At 38.1% G+C, this 22,563-nt stretch overlaps 1 protein-coding gene across 3 annotated transcripts in view; it reads left to right on the top strand.

Annotated features, from left to right (window-relative positions):
• Positions 1 to 2,617: 2,617 nt before the first annotated feature.
• The window catches only part of LOC140500787 (uncharacterized), a 65,138-nt gene continuing 45,192 nt past the window's right edge, over positions 2,618 to 22,563 (top strand). Inside the window, exons 1-2 of one of the 3 annotated variants that reach the window (XM_072603702.1) lie at positions 2,618 to 3,000; positions 20,713 to 21,876. In XM_072603702.1, the coding sequence (XP_072459803.1) occupies positions 20,733 to 21,876 (1,144 nt within the window). In that variant the 5' untranslated portion in view covers positions 2,618 to 3,000; positions 20,713 to 20,732. The remainder of the gene's footprint in view (positions 3,001 to 20,712; positions 21,877 to 22,563) is intronic. The other 2 variants (XM_072603700.1, XM_072603699.1) reach the window with 2 other exon arrangements.

The following is a 22,563-nucleotide window of genomic DNA, read 5'->3' as shown; positions in this document are numbered from 1 at the left end:
CTACTTTGTCTCTTTGTTTCTAACATCTCCCTTCTCTACTCCACTCAGCTGCCAAAATAATATTCCAAAGGCACAAGTCTAGCCGTGTTATGCCAGATACTACGGAGGAACTTTCACTGTTAATCCCTATGCCTCCCTATGGGGAACTGTCTCTCTCTAATCACTATTTCAGCAAAGCCCTGGGCAACACTTCTCTTCCTCTTCTCTGGCATCTTTCGTTGCATTCTTGACTACTATATCACACTATTGTTTCATATTTGATACTGTAATCTATCCAAAACCCCCAGATATTTTTCAGATGAATTTCTGTCTAGGCATGTTCCTCCACTTTCTTGTATTGGTGATATTGATTGTTTGAATTTATGTGTATAACTTTATATTTATTCCAATTCAGTCTTTTTCATGTGATCTTTTTATTTCTGAAATTAACAAATAAATATTTTCATATACATAGTATAATATTAGAGGAGTGTGCATGAAACAGAATTTCTTTATGCTTTTCTTTTAAATATATGTAATTCAACATAGCAAGTCAATAAACATTTATTAAGTGCTTAATATGAAAATAGTCTCTGCTACCCTCAATGTAAGCTCAAAGAGCTTACATTCTAAATCAGGAAAGCTGAAAATGGTATGTCTTAGGGGGAGGGGAGGAGGTCTGTGTTTCTTTCTGACCTTCTGTGCTATTAAAAAAATAAATAATTCAATGAACCTTTCACTTCCTTTCCTTTTGTTTTTTCACTATGCTATTCCTAGGGCAGCTAGAGGCACAGTGGGTAGAGTTTTGGGCCTGGAGTCAGGAGGACTTAAGTTCAAATCAGATCCCAGACATTAGCTGTGAGATCCTTGGCAAATCATTTAACCCTGTTTACTTCAGTTTCCTCATCTGTAAAATAAAGGGTAGAAGGAATGAAATAGCAAACCATTCCACTATCTTTGCTAAGAAAATCCAAATGGGCTCACAAATAGTTGGTTGACACTGAACAATTTCTATTTCTATCTCCTTTCCTATCCATTATACTTTCCCATTGGAGGGAAAAAACTTTGTAAGAAATATTCATAGTCAAAACAAAATCCAGTAATAACAATCTGATGTCTTATTCTATATCCTAAGTAAGTCATTATCACTGTCAATCTTCCAAATATATGGATTCATCACCACATTATTCAGAGTCCTTTTGTCTTTCAAAAGTTACCTTTTTATGTTATTGTTATAGTATAAATTGTTCTAGTTCTGCTTACTCTACAAGTCATAAGTAAGTCACATACAAGTCTTCCCAGGTTTGTCTGACTTTGGTGCAATCACATTCCATTACATTAATTTACTATAACTTGTTAAACCATTCCCCCAATTAATGGGCACCCCCTTCTTTTCTACTAAAAAAAAAAGAGCAGCTATATTTTCATATATAACCAATGGTAGTCAATTAACATTGTTACCTAGTAGGTACACTTATTAGGTGGCCACTAGGTGCCAAGCACTGAGCTACCTAAGCACTGGGGATACAGAAAGTCAAAAGCAGGCCCTGTTCTCAAGGATCAGACAGTCTAATGAGGAAGATAACATGCAACCAAATACATACAAAGCAAGCTATATATAGGAAAAATAGGAATTCATTATCAGAGGGAAAGCACTAGACTTAAGCCAGGTTGGTGAAGGCTTCCAGTAAAAGCTGAGATTTTAGTTGCAACTTAAAGGAAACTAAAAAGGTTGAAGTGGAGGAGAGAGAACATTTTGAGTATGGGGGACAGTGTGAGAAAATGTCACAAGGCGGGGGATGAAGTAAGGCCAGAGTCACTCCATGGAAGAGTGGTGGCTGGTGAATAAAAAATAAAACTGGAAAGGGTGGAGGGCTTTGAAGTTGTGATAGGCTTTGAAGCCAGTGGAGTTTCTTGAGAGGGCAGGGGCTGTCTGTCTGTCTGATCAGACTAGTACTTTACGGACTGCAGTGCACGGAGAGTCTCCTGGGAGGACGGGGTTGCCCTCTGCAGTAATGGGAGGTGGCAGACAGGAGGGTTAGAGGGAAAAATCGTGAATATATGAGGACTTTTCCTCTTTGAGCCAAGCAAGACACAACAGTACAAGCTCAGAAGGAACGCTGAGCCTAATGAGATCGCCTCCACAACATGCAAAGATATGGACTGGATCAACTGGACATAACTTCCGAGGGAAGGCATTAAGACTAAGGAGGCCGCTCCGGGCAGGGCTTCAGCAGAAACTTGAAGGAAGGGAGGGAAGCTACGCTGTCTTGGGGCTCTACGTCGAGGGGGCACCCCCAGGTTACAGCAAGTGCAGTTTCTTTCAATCGCAAGTTGAAAACAAGGTTTTGTGGCGTAGCCGTTCGACTCGCTTTAGATCCTCCACTTTCACGCTGGGGTCTCGCCATTCCTCCGCCCCCGACCCTTTTTTCCTGGTCGCCGGGCGGAGGGCCGCCTTGCTTCACACTCCCCTGGGCAGAGCTTACACCGACCGGGAGCGAGAGATAAGCAGCCGAGCCCAGCGCGAGCCGTAGCTCCCGCAGGGCCCCGGAAGTCCTGCAGTGGAAGACTGGGGTAAGAAGGGGCGGGGAGAGATACGTTGGGGGCGTGGCCAATGGAAGGGGCGGGGCGGGGCGTTCCGAACTGTCCTAGCGACTGGGCGGAGCTCAGGAGGGAGTGGGGAGGCCGCCGCTGTCGCAGCAGCTTGGAGGCGCCGGCCTAATCGCGCACGTGGGGGCGGGCCGGAGAGGCCGCGCCGAAGGAAGGAACAGGTGGACGAGCGGACCGGGAAGCGGCAGCCAGGCTAGCCTCCAAAGGGGAGCCGCGCAGCCCCAGCCTTGCTCCGCCTTGGGTCCCCCGGAATCGGCCAGGCTCGGCTCCCTCCAGCCGCGGCCGGCGGAGAGACTTGCCGCCGGCCCTTGCGGGAGCCCTCGCTGCGCGCCCCGCGCGGACCCCGCTGCGGCTGTTAGCGTTAACGGCCGGTGGATGCCGCCCGCCGCGCCGGCCCGGCCGATCTGCTAGGTGAGTTTGGCTTGGGCTCCGGCGCCTACAGGTGGGGAGCCCGGGGCCCGGAGCGGGTGACGCAGATCGGCCGGCAGCTGGACTGGGTGGAGCGGCCTCCGCTGGCGGCTCCCGTGGCCGCTCCGGGAAGCACGCGCCGTTGTTTGGTTGGATGTGATTGTCTGAGGGGCACTGCTTCCCCCTCCCCCCAGAGCTCTGCGCTAGGGAGGGCTCAGATTGTCGCTTTGCCACTTACCACCTGGCCCTGTGACCCGGTGTAGGGGCATGATCCCATGCCTCCCGAGGGCGGGCACAGACCCTGTTTTTCTGCGGAGCCCTTGGCAGTTGCGCAATCAATGCGCGTTCAGTTGCGGGAGGCTTGTCAGGTCACTGTCCTGGGCCTCAGTTGTCTTACCTCGAAGGAACTGGTGGCTTCCTCTTCCAAATGAGTTAATTTCAAAGTCGTAAGAATTGACTTCCTGTGGAATTTTTAGTCTTTTATTTTTTTTTCAGATTATCCATGCTTGTACTTGTTTTATTGTTAGGTAAACTCCCGATCGAAATAGGGAAGCTTTTTTTTAGTTCCTTGCAGTCGACATCATTTAGCTGTCCCTTACATACAAGATGAGGATCCAAAGATAAGCATGGTACGCAGAAGATCCTAGATTTTCAGCTAAATTAGAACACCGGAGACAGCAACAGCCCTCTCCTGTTTCTCATTTTTCAGATGAAGAAAGACCAAAGGGAGGAACTAATCTGCCCAAGATCACACAGGAGCAGAGTTCCTATTTTTAAAAATTGGAATCTACCCCTTAATAACATCCTTCGCCCCTCAGAACTTAGTTCTTCCAGTGGTTTTCCACTCACGTTGTGAAGCATAAGTACTTTTAGCTACCCCCACGAACCAAAACAGTGATCATAATCTAGAGAGGAGGGACTGAGGGAGTTGTTGGGAAGGCTCAGCTACATGGTGATGAGATTAGAGGTGATCTGGTTTATTTTGGGAGGGGTATCTTGTTCTGTGTAGCTGAAGTCCAGTAGCGCGTGGATGGAGAGTGGAATTACTGGAGGACTGAGCACTGAACTTCCAAAGTTTAGGGGTTTGAGGTAGGGCTTTGAAAGACTTTCAAGCTCACAACACTTTCCATCATCAGCTCTGCTTGGTAAATTGTAAGCTTCCTGAGGGCAGGGACTTTCATTTTATTACTTGTATCCCCAGTACTCTTAGCACAATTCCTGGCACATAATAGGTACTTATTAAATGTTTATTGAATTGAATTGAACTACTTCAGTTCATCTTGAATCGTAAGTGCTCCTAACTTTTCCTCCGGGACCATGCACACTTTTATATACATTTTCCAGCACCTGTTCTTGCTTCTATTTAGCACCTCTAAGTCTTTTCCAGTTCTAAAACTGACTCCATTTCTTACCAAGCACAACCTCCTCAATTTACTGAAGAGGAAACCGAAGTTGAAAGAGATTAAGTGACCAGCACAGGAGTATATGTTCTTGTTCCGTCATTTCAGTCATATCCAAAACTTTGTACCCCATTTGGGGGTTTATTGGCGAAGATACTGCAGTGGTTTGCAGTTTCCTTCTTCAGCTAATACTGCAAATGAGGAACTGAGGCTGTTAAACAGGGTTAAGTGACTAGCTCAGGATCACACAGCTAGTAAGTGTCTGACGATAGAGTGAACTCAGGAAGAGTCCTGATTTCAGGCCCTGCACTCTATTCACTTCTACATCTAGGGGCCTCTACAAGGTTATATAGCTATTAACTTATCGAGATAAGATTCAAACTGTTCTTCCTGACTCCAAATCTTTCACTTTTTTCGGGGGGTGGCACACTTTGCACGCAGTTTGAGGCAATCAGGATTAAGTGATTTGTTCAAGGTCACATAGCTAGGAATCTGAGGCCATATTTGAACTCAGGTCCTTCTGACCAGTTGCTTATGCTTATCCATTGCCCCGCCCAAATCTTTTACCCTACCCACTACATCACTTTGCCTTCAAAATAGAAGGATGAAATCATAAAGGCAAATTATTTAACTGCTTTGCCTTTGTTGGAGTACTCTAGGAGATGTCTGACAAATTAGTAACCTCCCCCCTTCCCCACATTATTACTGTATCATGCTTCCAAATCAGATTTGTGGCCTGGTGGTATGTAGCGTACTCTAAGGACAGTCAGTTCTGCTTCTGTCCTAAGGTTGAATATCATCTGAGTTACTTTTACTGTGTGTTCCACATCTACCTCCTGGGTTTCTTAACATGAGTGTATCTTATTGTCCAGCGCTATTGTATGCCTTTCTCTATCCTTTTTCCTGTCCAGTTGCTGTTGGATAAGGTATACCCCCCCCCAAGCATATTCCAGTCATGAGACTCATCCCACTGAACATCAGTGTTACCCATGATGTTAAATTTGCATCCTTGTTTTAGTAACTCCTATTTGCATGCATTCGAGGCAAATAAGTTTTTTTGCCCAATGCTTTCTTGGAATTTATTTCCTGTGAAATTGTGGCAGTCAGTAATCTACTATCATTTTTCCTACATTGTAACTGCTCTCCATGGTATCTTGCTTGCTTGAGATATATGGATAATCTTCCTTTATCTTCCTTTTGTTAAAGACCTTTTGATTTGATTTCTAAGACTCCAGGCAAATAGAATCTTACCCGCTCTTTTTAGACAGTCTATCTTTGGCCAAAAGCCTGTCATTCCTTTATCATAAGCTTTTAGCAACAAATCTAAATTCCATTTTAGATATTATGTTTTTAACCACTAGCTGTCTTCTTCCGAAATCTGCCTTCTCTCCCCTTTCTGAAGCACTTGCATTCAATCATCAGTTATGAGTACTTCTTGCTCTTAACATCTTAATTTTCTTTCCCAAGACTTGTTATTAAAGAAAAAAACAAATTCATCTGCATAAAGTGTCCAGCAAACCTAGTTTAGGATCATAAAACACCTTAAGGGCTAAAACTCTTCAGTTAGATTTTTCTTATTTTGAGACTGGGTTTTCCTAGCTTCCTCAGGCAGGAAATACAGTGGCCACTCATGGACCTGATTCCACTGCTGATTAGTATAAAAACTCTGACCTCTGTTTCTTATCTGGGCTGGTTTGCCCCTCCTTAGGCTGACTTGTATCTTTAACCACCCAGCCTTTCCCCAGCTGCTCCTATTCAGGACTTCCCGTGGATATCCAATTGGCTTTAGCAGTACTACAACTCAAAACTCCTCAGTTTAAACCATCCACCAGCCCCAGGTTCTTCCTGTATTAGGGATTACAGATGTTTTCCATTACACTCTGCTACTTTGCTAGATTCTAATCATTTAGTATTTGTAGTAGTTAAGGACTGGCTGGACTGTGTTTTATTTTTAAGAAAAAAATTTGTAAATAAGACTAATGCCACTAATATTTTAGTGGCCATGTTTTAATTTTTCAATTTTTTTAATTAAAAATTTTAAAAATAATTTTTCATGATATCCCTGGGTTTTCCCTGTGCTGTATGCCACCTAATACCACTCCCAAAGAACTGTCCTTTTAAACAAAGAATTTAAAGGGGGAAAAAAGGAAAAGAAAAAAATTGTAAAACTGATCAATACACTTCCCCTCCCCCAAATCTCACATTACATTCAAAGTCTTATACCTGTGAACCCCCTACCTCTTCAAAGAAGCGGAGAGGTATCTTCTCATATTTCTTTTTTGTGGTCAAGCTAGTTCTTTACAGATTTGCAACATTCATTTTTAATTGTTTTTGTGGTTCATGTTCTTTTTTATATTGTCTTCAGGTACATTTTTTACTTTTGTTTTCTTTGTTTTACTTTGTTTTCTTCATTTTACATCAGTTCATATAAATCTTTTCTTGATTTTTAGTATTTGTATTTTTCACTTGTGAGAAATGACCCTAACAGACAAGCTCAGACCCTTGTAATAGAACAATATTTATTTTGAAATTAGGAAAACTTTATTAATCTTTATGTTCATTCTCTCCCTGCCCTCCCCCGGCCCCTCATATGAATGGGTAGCTCCCAAGTAAGGCTATAGGAAGACTACAATTTGTTCAGACCAATGCAGGCCCTTTACACTGTTGAACTTCTGCCACATCGCCACATCATCTCTTGGCCACCTGACTTCATGTTCTCTCTGATAGGCTTCCCCTCAGACAGCTGTCAAACCCGCACAAATTTCTGACCTTTTACCTAACCATGCTAGAACACAGCTCTGATTAACTGCTGTCACTTAAAGCTGGGAGGAGTTTTAACCCTGTGGAAACAGAACTTTTTCCTTTGTTTCCCATGCTTCTTACAGCAGAGTACCACTCCATTACATTTATGGACCACGATTTTTGGACCCCTTCCTTAATCAGGGGGAATCTACTTGGTTTCCAGTTGTTTGCTACCATTGAGTCCTGCTTTATTTTGCAGTACAAAGAACCTTTCTTTTTGTCATTGTCATTTGGAGAGAGTATATGCTTAGCGTGGGAATCTCTGGGTTGTGGGTATTTTTGCTACTCCATTTACATAACTCTAAATTGCTTTTTAGAAGAGTTTCACTAATTCACAGCACCACCAGCAATACCTTAGTGTGCATATCTGTCCATAACCCCACTAATGTTGACTAGTTGTGTTCATCTTTATCGATTTGTTGGGTATGAGGTAAAACCCAAGGTTTTGATTTTCATTTCTCTTATTAATAGTGATTTTGAGCATTTTCATATTGTCGCATTTTGCAAATCTTCATATGAAGACTTCATATCTTTTGACGTATTAGAGAATGATGAGTTTTATATATTTGTTAATTGTCTATATATCTTGGATATCAAGCCCTTATGAGAGATATTTAACAAAAAAAATCTTCTCTTGATCTTTTTTTCCTTTTTCTTTTAAAATGAGTTTTTAATTGATATCTTTTGTTTTTCTATCATCAAAATGTCTCTCAGTATATATTTACCTCTGCTCTCCCAAAAAGCCACCTCATGTAACCAAAAAAAATAAATAAATAAGGAAAAAAGGCAAAAATCAGGAAAATTGATGAATATGTCAAAAAAAGTCTGGAGATATATGTATTACTCCACACTTGTGGCCCTCCCACCTCTGGGGTGGGAATGTCTTCTTTCTCTTTTTTTGGGGCCAAGTTAAGTCTGTAATTTTGCTACATTCACTTTTCGTACTTTTCTGTATTAATCACATTTATCATTTCTTCTAGCATAGTAATAGTCCTTTTAATTCATGGATTGAGTTTTGTTTAACCATTTTCCAGTTGACAGGTATCTATTTTGTTAGCCATTCATTGCAGCTACAGAAAGTACTGTTGTAAATATTTTGGTGTATATGGGGACTTTCTTATTGTCGGACTTTGAGGTGTGTGGGGAAGGGCATGAACATTTTAGTCATTTTATCTGCATAGTTCCAAATTGCTTTCCAAAATTGGTTGTGCTTATTTACAGACTAAGTGACAATGCACTAGTGAGCCTATTTTCTCCTAGCTCCTTTGATACTAATTTTGTTGGTATAGAAGCTGGTCAGTTTCATGTCATCAAAATTTATTTATCTTTTCTAATTGTCTATATCTCTTTTTGGTTAAGAATATGTGGTGTAATCCAGCTAACATGTATAAAATGCTTTAAGATTTACAAAGCACTTTGCAAATATCCCATTTCTTTTAACAACCTAATGAGGCGGTGCTATATAGATGAGGCAGTGCTTTATTTATTTTTTTTAATTAATTTATTTAACTTTTAACATTCATTTTCACAAAATTTTGGGTTCCCAATTTTCTCCCCATTTGTCCCCTCCCCCCACTCCAGAACACCGAGCATTCTAATTGCCCCTATCACCAATCTGCCCTCTCTTCTATCATCCCTCCCTTCCCTTGTCCCCATCTTCTCTTTTGTCCTGTAGGGCCAGATAACTTTCTATACCCCTTTACCTGTATTTCTTATTTCCTAGTTGTATGCAAGAACAATACTCAACAGTTGTTCCTAAAACTTTGAGTTCCAACTTCTCTTCATTCCTCCCTCCCCACCCCATTCCCTTTGGAGGGCAGGCAATTCAATATAGGCCATAACTGTGTAGTTTTGCAAATGACTTCCATAATAGTCGTGTTGTGTAAGACTAACTATATTTCCCTCCATCCTGTCCTGCCCCCCCCATTGCTTCTATTCTCTCTTTTGATCCTGTCCCTCCCCAAGAGTGTTGACTTCAAATTGCTCCCTCCTCCCATTGCCCTCCCTTCCCTCATCCCCCCCACCCTGCTTATCCCTTTCTCCCCCACTTTCCTGTATTGTAAGATAGGTTTTCATACCAAAATGAGTGTGCATTTTATTCCTTCCTTTAGTGGAATGTGATGAGAGTAAACTTCTTACCTCCCCTCTTTTTCCCTCCACTAAAAAGTCTTTTGCCTGCCTCTTTTATGAGAGATAATTTGCCCCATTCCATTTCTCCCTTTCTCTTCCCAATATATTTCTCTCTCACCCCTTAATTTCATTGTTTTAAGATATGATCCCATCCTATTCCATTCACTCTGTGCTCTCTGTCTCTGTGTGTGTGTGCGCGTGTGTGTGTATGTAATCCCACCAACTATCCAGATACTGAAAAGTTTCAAGAGTTACAAATATTGTCTTTCCATGTAGGAATGTAAACAGTTCAACTTTAGTAAGACCCTTATGACTTCTCTTTGCTGTTTACCTTTTCATGCTTCTCTTCATTCTTGTGTTTGAAAGTCAAATTTTCTTTTCAGCTCTGGTCTTTTCATCAAGAATGCTTGAAAGTCCCCAATTTCATTGAAAGACCATTTTTTCCCCTGAAGTATTATACTCAGTTTTGATGGGTAGGTGATTCTTGGTTTTAGTCCTAGTTCCTTTGACTTTTGGAATATCATATTCCACGCCCTTCGATCCCTTAATGTAGAAGCTGCTAGATCTTGTGTTATCCTGATTGTATTTCCACAATACTTGAATTGTTTCTTTCTAGCTGCTTGCAATATTTTCTCCTTGACCAGGGAACTCTAGAATTTGGCCACAATGTTCCTAGGAGTTTCTCTTTTTGGATTTCTTTCAGGCGGTGACCAGTGGATTCCTTGAATACTTATTTTGCCCTCTGGTTCTAGAATATCAGGGCAGTTTTTCTTGATAATTTCATGAAAGATGATGTCTAGGTTCTTTTTTTGATCATGGCTTTCAGGTGGTCCCATAATTTTTAAATTGTCTCTCCTGGATCTATTTTCCAGGTCAGTTGTTTTTCCAATGAGATATTTCACATTATCTTTCATTTTTTCATTCTTCTGGTTTTGTTTTGTGATTTCTTGGTTTCTCATAAAGTCATTAGCCTCCATCTGTTCCATTCTAATTTTGAAAGAACTATTTTCTTCAGTGAGCTTTTGAACCTCCTTTTCCATTTGGCTAATTCTGCTTTGTAAAGCATTCTTCTCATTGGCTTTTTGAACCTCTTTTGCCAATTGAGTTAGCCTATTTTTCAAGGTGTTACTTTTTCCAGCATTTTTTTGGGTTTCCTTTAGCAAGGTGTTGACCTGCTTTTCATGCTTTTCTTGCATCTCTCTCATTTCTCTTCCCAGTTTTTCCTCCACCTCTCTAATTTAATTTTCAAAATCCTTTTTGAGCTCTTCCATGGCCTGAGCCCATTGAATATTTATTTTGCCTGTTTGGGATACAGAAACCTTGATTTCTATGTCTTTCCCTGATGGTAAGCATTGTTCTTCCTCATCAGAAGGGAAGGGAAGAAATATCTGTTCACCAATAAAGTAACCTTCTATGGTCTTATTTTTTTTCCCTTTTCTGGGCATTTTCCCAGCCAGTGACTTGACTTCTGAGCTTCCTCTTCACACCCACCTTGCCTCCAGATCTGCCCAGCCAGTGCTTGGGGTCTGAGATTCAAATGCTGCTTCCCAGCCTCAGGGCTTTGGGCGGGGGCAGGGCTGCTATTCAGTGTGAGATTAAGTTCAGCTGCTCAGGTGGGGGCAGGGCTGCCACACAGGGCTCAGTTCCCTCAGGGGGTTTATGTGGAGACCTTCAACAATGGATCCTAGCTCCTGCCTGAGGCCATGCTTTAGAGATGAGGAAACTGAGGCAGAGAAAGGTTAAGGGAACTTGGCCAGGGTCATTATACAGCTAGTAAGTGTCTGACCCATGGATTTGGACTCCAATCTTCCTTACTCCAGGTCTAGCATTCTCAGTTGTACCACCTAGCCTCTATTAGCTGTAGCTGCAAATTACCTGTTTCCCTTCTAATTTTTAATAACTATGATCTTTAATATTCAGGCTGCATAGCTTTTTTTGAATTATTGTAGAATGTGTTGTAAAATATTGGTTTAAGCCTAATTTTTGCCAGACTTCTTTAAATTTTTTCCTGGAAGTTCTTATCAGTTAGGGAGTACTTCCTGGGTAATTTATGTATTGGGGTTTATTGAACCCTGAGTTATTATCTCAGTGTTCTCTTCTTTGTACAGTACGTTTCATTGATCTTTTACGTTTTTTAAAAATCATTGTGAAGTAGCTTTGATGATAGCTTACTTATTATAATCTAGTGCTATTTCCTCTTCATTCCTATTATTTTCATCATTTTTCTTAATATTTTATATCTTTCTCTCAATGAATTTTGTTTATTTTTTCTAACTCTGTAAAAAGTATCCCTTTGGTAGTTTGGCATGGAATTAAATTTATCAATTACCTTTAGTAGTATTACCATTTTTAATTATATTGTGATAATCCACAAATGAGCACTGAATAGTCCTCTATTTAAATTATTTCTTTAAGGAGTACTTTGTAATTGAATCAATTATCAAGTATCAGCAATCAAGTAAAACCAAGTAGTGAGTATGCTTTTGTAGATTTACACCCAAATATTTCATGTATTTTGTAGTATTTTAAAATGAGATTTCCCTTTCTGTTATTGCCTTTTGGAATTTGTTGTATAGAAATATTACTTAATGTTTTATGAGTTTATTTTGTAGCCTTCAACTTTTCTAAAGCTGTTAATTATTCCAATTAGTTTTTCTTGTTTATTTTTCCTAGGGTTTTCTGTGATAGAACTTCTCAATCTGTTTTTTAAAAAGTTTTTGATAAGTATATTTTCAGTATAATTGTTTTCCTTTGAAATCTTTATCATTATTATTATTTTTTCAAATTTTATGCATTTAAAAACATTATTCTGTAAAGGGGACCCATGGACTTCACCAGACTTGACATAGGTGGAGTTCATGTCACCAAAAAGGTTAAGGACCACAGTTTTTAATCAAACTACCATGCAGTCAACAAATAGGAATAATTTTGTCTTCTCTTTGCCTGTCTTTATTATGCCTTTAATTGCTTCTCTTGTTGCTAGCGTTTTTTGGACTATATCAAATAATAGGAGGGCAAGTAGGCATCTTGCTTTGTTCGTATAATATTGGGAAAGCTTGTGTATCACCGTTGCACATGAGGATTGATTTTCATTTTAGATAAGTATTTTTTTATCATATTAAAGAAGATCCCTTTCTGTCTATGCTTTATAGAGTTGTGTTTTTTTTTTTTAACATAAGTGAGTCTTGTACAAGGCTCTTTCAGCATATGTTAAGCTAATCTTATGGTTTTGAATACTTTTATTTTTAATATGATTAATTATTGTTTTACAAATGGTAAGCCATTTGTGACTTGCTTGTATAAATCCAACTTGGTCATGATGAATGATTTCTTATATTGGGTATATTGCTGTAGTCTGATAGGATTATATTTAAAATTTTTGAGTCGGTATTCATTATGATATTGTTTCATAGTTTCTATTTTGGTTTACCTCTTCCTCCTTTATACATGAGACTGAATTTGTCTCCTAGAAGTCATTTGGTCCAGTGTTTTCTCAATTTCGGAGAATAATTTGTATGGCATAGGGATTACTTGTTCTTTAACATTTGATAGAATTGTCCTGTAAATCTCTTAAGACCAGAATTTTTTCCTTGATAATTCTTTTGTAGCTAATTCTATTTCCTTTTCTAGAAAAAAAGCTGGATCATTTAAGATATTTATCAGGTATTCTAACTGGCTATTTTATATTTTTGAAGTTAATCCTCTTTCTTGTGTTTTCGGTTTTGTTGGCATAAATGCATAGTACTTTGCTTTTCCTTAGAGTAGGTCTTCTTATCTCTTCCTCCACCGAAAGTCCCTAGACTGTTTATTCATAGGCGCACTACTGATACACTTAGGAGCTTTGATCTGCCTATTTCTGCTAGGGGCCATTTCACCCCTCATTAGACAGCCTGAGGCCTCCCACTCCGGTGTTGCTATTAGTGCTAAACTGGTGACACTGGATCATCCTAGTCCTACTGCTGCTTTGATTACAAAGCTGGAGGTATACACTGTCTTCCAGTAGTAGGAATTACAGGTGTATTTTAAATTTTGTTTTGTTGAGTTGATTTTCTGCCCTCTTCATTTTAATCAGATACACTCAAAGGTAACTAATTTTCTTAGTCTTTTCAAAGAACCAGCTTTTAGTTTTTAATCGGTTCAGTAGTCTTTTAGTTTTCCAATGATATGTTTCTCCTCCTATCTTCAAAATTTTCTCCCCCCCATTTTTTCCTTAGGTTGTTTATTTGCTGAGTCTCAAGTATATGTTCAGTTTATTAATACTCTTTCTATTTTGTTAACATTTTTAGGGAAGTAGTTTTCCTTTTGGAATGTTTTAAGGGTGTCTCAGAAATCTGGTGTGTTGTCTCATTATAATTTTATTTTACGTAATTGTTTAAAGATTTGTTCTTTGATTCACATATTAGGATTTCATTATTAACGATTTAGAGTATTTCATATAATTAAAAATTATTTACAGTTTTTTATGAACAGTTTGTTCATATCCTTTGAACACTTATCTATTGGGAAATGACTTTTGGTTACACATGCCAGTTTATATATTTTGGCTACCAAATATTTAAATTTTTACTGCTTTACAATATAGTCTGAGGCCTATAAGTGCTATTTTCCCTTCATTCCTGCTTTTTAAACTTATTTCCTTTGATATTCTTAGAGATTGTTTTACTTGGCAGAAGGATTTATTAACATGATGGATCCTAGAAATATTTTATGGCCATGTTTCAATTTTTTTTTAAAAAAGGAACATAAATAAGTGATGGATAATTCTCATTACAAATTATATCTGTATCTCTTTATTGAAGTAACTGTCTGTGGAACTTTAAAAAAATCTTTTGCTTATTATTAAGGGTATGGTATTTTAAAAATCTGTTGTTTTGTTGGCTTGAGTATTACCACATATCACAATTCCTCTACTGTATGGCCAGGGGGTGGAGGATGGGAGTGGGGAGGTACTTTCAGTCTTGTAATTATGAGTTTTATATACTTACTTATCCTCAGATAAACTTTGATAGACCTGTACTTGAACATTTTTCAACCTATTAGATGGAATCTATAGGATTATTTTTTGGGGGAGAGGGAAATTTTTTTGTTATGAACTTGACAGGAATCAACATACATGAATATTTTCTTATAAATAGGACAGAAAATGTATTTCATATGAAAGTGACTCTACCAAGTACAGCTTGTTTTTTAAAGGATATATTACATTTTTAAGTAGAAATCCTTTGGTAGTACTGACACTGCCCTTCTTGTCTGTGTCCCCTTTTGAACTTTCTTCTGCTTTCTTCTGAGTATTTGAAAACATTTTAACTTTTTTTTTTTTGTCACTATCACTACCCTTTACTCCTCACTATCCCTTAGTCCCCATATAAAAGCCCTTCTTTTTAACAGATACAGTCAAGCAAAACCAATTTGTGTCATGTTGATTGTGCTCAAAAATGTAAGTCTCATTCTATACCTAAGTTACAGTTTATCACTTATTTGTCAAGAATAGGAAGCATGCTTCACTCTCAGCCTTCTGAAGCTGTGACTGGCTATTTAATTGATCAGTTCTTTTAAGTCTTTCAGCATTGTTGTCCTTTATGTTTTCATTATTTTCTTCCATTTCTTCACTTCACTCTACATTAGTCCATGCAAGCCCTCCCAGGTTTCTCTAAATTTATCATTTCTTAAAGCAAAATAGTATTCTTTTACATTCATGTACAATAATTTTTTTGGCCATTCACCAATTAAGGAGCACCCCTTTAGTTTCCTGTTCATAACTCAAGGTACTAGTATAAATATTTTTGTTCATATGGTTCCTTTCTATCTGTCTATTTTTGGAGTATAAGTGGTATCCTTGGGTCAAAGGGTATGAAACAGTTTCATGACTTTTAGGTTATAATTCAAATCACTTTCCAGAATTACTGAACCATTTCATGTGTCTACCATCTGTGTGTCTGCCCTCCCACAGGTTCTCCAGTGATTGTCATTTCCCTTTTTTAGTCATCTTTGGCAGTCTGATGATGGTTGAGACAGAACCTCAGAGTTGTTTTAATTTGTATTTTTATGTATTATTTTTTATATAGCTTGAATTTTTTCCTTTGAGAATTGCTTGTTATATACTTTAGCTAATTATTTTTGGGGGTAATGACTCCAGCTCTTATATATTTGTAAGGCTGTCCCAAAACTCTTAGTTCAATTTTAAGCTAATAAAGCCTTATTGTAAAGCTTTATATATTTATAAAGAACACCTTTTATAGTAGTTTAAAACTAACTGCACTAAGGCTTTTGATATAACCTACATAGTTTCAATACCAGACTTTTATTAGAGAAACTTGATGCGAAAATAACTTCCCAAAGATAACTGTTTCTCTTCCAGTTCTGACTCATTGTTCTTTGTGCAGAAGACTTCAATTTTCACTAATCAATTTCCTGGGAACCTTTCTGTCTCTTGTTCTTTCAGTAACTCTGCCCCTTACCTGTAGATGCAAAAGGTATCTTCTAATTTGTTTATGGTAAGACTTTTTTTATATCTGGGTTATTATTTATTTGAAGATTATTAAGGCATATGATATGATATATGGTCATAAGCTGAATTTCTCTTGGAAAATTTTCTGATTTTTCAGCAGTTTGGGTCATATAGTAAATCCTTTATTCTTGTCGTTAATGTCTTTGTATTTATTGAATTCCATGCCATTATGTTCAGTTTGCCTCTGTATCTTCTGTACCTTGTCATTACTGTTGATCAGCTTTTTTTTTTTTTTAGGTACTGCCAAATAATTTTTTATGGGTATTGTTTTGTAGTATAATTGGAACTCTGGTACTATTAGACCTCTTCCTTCCCACCACTTTTCATTATTCCATGTAGTCTAATTCTATAAATTTTATAAATTCCCTTGGTTGTTTGGTATGGTACTAAATAAACTATCTTAGGTAGTTATCATTTTTATTATGTTGGCATGTGTGAACATGATTTTCCATTATTTTATGTTATTAATATGGTATCATGTTTATAGCTTCTCTAACGTTGTATTCCCTGCATCCCTGGTATGAATCCAACCTGTTCTTGATGTATAATCTTTTTAGTATGTTAGTGTAGTCACATTGCTAAATGCTTTATTTACTATTTTTTACATTAACATTCATTAGTAATATTGGCATATACTTCTGAACTAAACAAATATCAGCTATGAGTACTTTCCTGTATTTAGGAGAATGGGGAGGGATGTATAACTCTATTGTATATAACTGGCTTTTCTTTTAAAGTATAGTGAATTCAGTATGCTAGTTTCAAAGCTGTTCTGTTTGTTCAGATTCCTTTTGGCCTCTCTGTATTTCATAAACATGTTTTAATGTTCTATTATTTACTCTTTTTTTTCCTTTTGGGCAACCTTATCCTAGCTACTCTCTCCCCCTCTACTCCCTGCCACTCTCTAATTAAGAAAAAAAGAAAAAACATAGGCTTTGTAGTCAAGCAAAACAAATTTCTGTATTGGCTATTTCTGAAAATGTATGGCATTCTAAATCTTGAATCTGTCCCTGTCTGTAAGTGAGGAGCGTAGTGTGCTCCAATCAGTCCTTTGGAATCATAGGGAGGTTCAAGAGGAGGACTCTTCTTCTTTTCCTTCTTTGATTTTTACATATACTGTGCTTGATACATCTCCATTGTGAAAAATAGTAAATCCTTCCATTTCTTCCACTATTCAGCCTTAGCAAATCCTTTACCAAACCCCTTCCTCTTTTCTCTCATAAAACAAATAATGTGCAACCAAATTATACTTCAGGCCCTGTGTTTTTCTTCATTTTCTCTATGACCCTGAAAGGTACTGACCTTCTAAAGGAGGGGGCCCTTATCTCTTCTTCACCTTGTAATAAGAATAATAATAATAGGTAGTATTTATATAGCACTTAAGTTTCGTACTACAGCCCTGTATGGTTAGGTGCTATTTTTTTGTCCTTTTACTGATGAGGAAAAATAAGCACTTAATTTTCATTTCATCTCTTCTCAGTGCTAAAATGCTTTTTCCTTTCTTGGTTTCTTTTGTCTGCTATAAACATTTCAGAGATTACATTTAGCTTTGTTCTTTTCTTGAGGGATGCTTGATAGCCCTCTATTCTGTTAAAGGACCATTCTTTACCCTGTGGGATTATACTCAGCTTTGCAGAGTAGTCATCTCTTAACTGATAAATCCTGTGGTCTGTTCTCAGTCCTTATTCTGCTTGTCTTTCATAGCTTTTGGCATTGTTGCCCAATCCCTCCTCCTGGGCATTTTCTTCTCCCTTGGCTTCTGCAAAAGTGTTCTGACCTGTCTTGGTTCTGATCGTTTCTTTTCAGACCTCTTTTCTGGGATTGTCATCTTCATCTCTGTGACAAGTCCCACTGGTTTCTGCCCTGGCCTTTCTTCTCTCTTATTGATCTCATCAGCTCCCGTAATTAGGTAGATAGTTAAAGAACATTTAAATGTTTGCTATGTTCCTGGCACCTTGCTTAAGGATACAAAACCAAGAAAACAAGACAGTCCCTATTCTTAAGGACTTTTCATTCTTATAGGGGAGGGCAAAACATAATGGGGAGCTAGAAAGCCTGGGGGTGGATAAGGAGGCATCTGGTGTGGGAGTGAAACAGGCTAGAGGATGAGCAAGAAGAGAAGAGAGCAGCTCATCCGGGGCTCCTTAAGACATGGAGCTTTCTTGTAAGGCATTCACCAGTCAAGGACCAAGAGATAGAATCAATTATTGTGTTAGGTTATTTTTCTCTGTCCAAATTACTTCCAAATTATGTCACTTTCAACTGTATTCTTATTATCAGCTACCTGCTGGGCATTTCCACCTGTATGTCTTTCTTGTAGGTATTTCAAAAGCAATATAGAATCATACTTTTAGATGGAGCTTAAAGGTCGTCTACTCTAACCCCCTTTTTTCTCTAGAAAAGAAAACAGAGGCTCTAAGATGGGTGAGGAACCTATGGCCTCAAGGCCAAATGTGGCCCTCCAGGTCCTCAAGTTCTTCACAAAACGGTTTTGTTTGGATTCAGTCAAAGGGCTACACTTGAGGACTTAGAGGGCCACATGTGACCTTGAGGCCATAGGTTCTTCACCCCTGTCCTAAGAGATGAAGTGATTTTGACTACTTAAGCAAAAGTTCTGGGATTTGAACCCAGGTACCCTAAAGCAAAATTCATTGTAATGGAATTTATATTTCTTTCCCAAACACAACTCTCCTCTAAACTTTCCAATTTCTGTTGAAGATCACCTTCCTTGTGAATGAATGATGAAAAAGATTTTATTAAAACATTTACTTTCTAGGTACTGGTGATACAGAGACAAAAAGTGAGAAAGTCTCTTTCCTCTAGGAGCTTACATTCAAATGAGGGAGGGGTGTCACAGCAATGGATACCGAAGCCATAGTCATTCCACTGCTGTGTGCTTTCTAGAAGCAGTCGATATTACTATTATTTAATGATTATTGATTTGAATATTGTTCCCAGAGCAAGAGGTGGAAAGTAGGAGACAGGGACAGCATGAATGACCTCAGAGCAGATAGCAATATGTCCAGGATGTATGGACATGAAACATGGTCTGGGGCTAGTCAGATGTACTTTATGCAAGTTTGCACATCCTGACCAAACAAGCCTCACAGGGAATTCCAGCTTGAGGAGCTTAATTCCCCCTGGGATGTATGACGTCTATGATGTCTGATTCCAAATGCCCTAAGATATCCAAGGTAGATGAATGTATTCCTCAGGGTTACATTACTGTTGTCATTCTTGACTTTCCCTTTTCTCAGCCCCAACATGCAGTCAGTTTCCAAGTCTTGTCAGTCCTCTCTCCACAGCATTTTTGGTATCTCATTCTTTCTGCTCACAAAACCTCTACCTAAGTTCAGACCCCTCTTTCATGACCAATGAAAAAAATTTTATTATTCTAATTGTTTCTACTCTTTTCCTTCTCCATTCCATCTTCCACACAGCTGCCAGATTGGTATTTTTAAACATTTTTATTCATTAAACATTTCCCAATTACATGTAAAAAATTTTAACATTCACTTTAAAAAATTTTAAGTTCCAAATTCTCTCTCTTCTCCTCTTGAGAAGGTAAGCAATTTATTGGTTGTACGTGTGAAGTCATGCAAAACATATTTCCGTATCAGGCATGTTGCAAAAGAACACACACACACACACACACACACACACACACACACACACACACACACACCAAGAAAAATAAAGTTTGAAAATATGCTTCAATCTGTACTCACTCAAATTGATATTTCTACAACACACACCTGACCATGGCTCCCCGTTGCTTACAGAGGTAAAAATAAACTGTTTAAGGTGGGCATTTGGAGCCCAATGCAATCTAGCTATATGTATCTTACCTTTCCAGTCTCATCTTCATGCACTCTCTGTTCTAGTCAAACTGAACTCCTAGCTGTTCCCTACATACAGTATTGTACCATCTCCTGACTATGCCCTTTGCTTAAGTGGTTTTGCACATCTGGAAAACACTCTTTCCAAAAACCTCCACTTCTTAAAGTCCCCACATCCTTCAAAATACAGTTCTGGTGCCACCTTTTCTCCTAGGAGGCCTTTACAGATTTGCACACCTTGCCCCCAGAGTATTTTTGCTCTCTTCATTTAGAAATGTATTTATTCATGTACACATTGTATTTATTCATGTACATATTGTTTCTGCCCAGTTGACTGAAAGTTCCTAGAGGAATAGATTGAGTTTTGTCTTTGTATCTGGCAACTAACACATGGTAAGAACTTAATAAATGTTCTGTTGAGACAACAATGTAAATAGAAAGAACAAGAAGAAAGAAAATAGATACTGTGTAATTACAGTGCTCAAGTTTGACTCTGAAGAAGGGAAACACCTTCTGTGTTTGCAGATGTGAGGGATCCTGAATGTACTGGCAGGCTTGGGTGATAGCTTGCATAATTTGGCTGAATTACTTTTCTTTTTTCGTTGTCACTAGAGATGGTTGTCTGGGAAAGGAAGAGAGAAAAAGTATACTTAGAAATGAAAATCACGTGAAAATAAAAAATGAACAAGATTTATTAAAATACTCGAATTGAATTTCATATGTTATACAACCTCTTTCAAAGGGGTTTTCATTTTACTTAAAAAAAATAAAGATTAAAAGATGACATCTCCACATTTATAAATTAGTCTTTTCCACTCTGGGATTTGATCTGTTTGGCAAATGTGTTTCAGCAGAACATTCCATTTCTTCCTGTCTTCCAGAAAATAGGGCACTATGCCTTTCTGTCTCTTATAGTCCATAGTTATAGACCTTATTTATATTATGCTCCACATGTTAAGAGACCTGGACTACAACATTGTCTACCTAACTTTGCAAAATTGCATAACACATTTTAACTATTCTTTTTTATTTGTAGGTCCTCCTAAGCTGTGGAAAATGAATGAATTTAAATTTAAATATCAATACATACCACCTGTGACTGTGCATTTACCTGAGGAAATCACCACATCCAAACTATCTTCCTCCTCTGTGGAGGGCTTTGAAGCCAAAATTGCAAGTCTGGTAGAAATGTTTCTTGTAGAGGTATATAGGTGTAAGCTTTGCCAGTTCACCAGCAGCATAAAAAATAAAATCAAGACACATGTATTTAACATTCATGAAAAGGATGAATGCCATCCCAGTTCTGAAGGTCAAGAAATGAGTACAGATCCAGATGAAAATGATTCCTACAGTATTGGAGATGAAATAAGTCAAGAAAACAAAGAGAATGAAGAGAATCTGGAGAAAATGTCCTTCCTGTTGCCCATGTACAGAATGCTTCATAACATGAGTCCTGAATGCTGTGATATAAATAATCATAGAGACAGTACCCATACACCCAATACGTGTGATGTAAACACACTTTTTGAAGAAGAATCTGGACAATTCCATCTAGAAGAACCCTGTTCTGTGGTATCTGATCCACTGTCCTATTCACCAGACCTCTCTGAATCTAAAAAAAGCAAGGAAGATGAGGAAGCTCAGTCTGAGCATCTAATGTCTCTTGGCTTGTGCCGCATTTCTAGTATGAAATCTCTAGGCATGGAAAAAAAAGTAGCCAAGTTAGACACAAAACAGGAAATGGGTAGAAGTCGTAAAAGAGACACAAATGACAAAAGTAACTCTTCTCAACCACTGAAGGATATTTATTCCATAAAGAGTGGTGAGGAAGGCTATCTCTGTGCCTCTTGTGACCAGCAGTTCACATCCAAAGATGCCCTTGAAATACATGATAGATGCCATAATGGAAGTCAAGGATTCCGATGTTTTTACTGTAATTTCAATGTGACTGAGTGGAATTTAATGGAGAAACACTTAAAATCTCATAAGCGGATGAAGAAGAGCTACCAATGCCTAACATGTGAGAAGGTTTTTGTGACCCAAAGTGCCTGGAAAGTGCACAAGAAGAGTTACCGTGGGAGGAAGGGCGCTCCTCCACACTCAGACTGCAAGGTGCTTTATGAGACAGAGCCAGCAGAAAACCTCCCCTTGACCTGCCGTCATGAGGGTTTGTTGAAGTGCCCTCCCTGTGATTTTATTGGTAAGTTTTGAAGAGTTGCTTTCAGCACTTATGCTCATCATTAACCTCTGAAGTTTTCTGTTAGACATTAGCAGTGATGCACCCGTTAATTTCCCAGTGTACCCTATTTTACTATCAGCTTCTCAAAGCTTGTGCTAATTACAAGACAATTTCACATAAATTCTAATGGAAATGTGTATGTAGAAAATGACTTCCTGGTGCAGTTTACATTTTCTTTTATTAATCTGCAACTTAAATGCCTCTAATTTTATTCCCTCCATATACATGTTTCTATTCAACCAAAGTAGTCACTTGGAAAAAAAATGACATTAAAATATAAAGGATTCTAATAAACCTTTTAACCAAGTTTTAGTTTCTAAAATCTAGTTTTACCATTTTAATCACCTTTTTCTTTAGCTTACAATAAATTTATCTCTTTGAGGTTAAGGATTTGGCTAAAGAGATTTCACCTCTCCCTGTAAACTGATTTAATTCAGTGATTCCACTGCCACTTTTCAGTTTGGTGCTCTTTTCTTTTCATATATTTTTAGATCTTGTCATAGACAAATATCATTGAGTTGTTCTGTCTCTTTCTTTAAGAACATACAGTAAATGCCCATTTTAATTGTAAGAATTATTGCAAGTTTCCTTTTTGGTTTTTAAGGTGATCAAACTCAATAAAAATATAAATTCCATAGCAGTGAGTTT

This window comes from Notamacropus eugenii, chromosome 4 (assembly GCF_028372415.1).
Source record: "Notamacropus eugenii isolate mMacEug1 chromosome 4, mMacEug1.pri_v2, whole genome shotgun sequence".
NCBI lineage: Eukaryota > Metazoa > Chordata > Mammalia > Diprotodontia > Macropodidae > Notamacropus > Notamacropus eugenii.
Note: the sequence above shows the minus strand (reverse complement) of the source record. Positions and strands in the feature narration are given on the sequence as shown.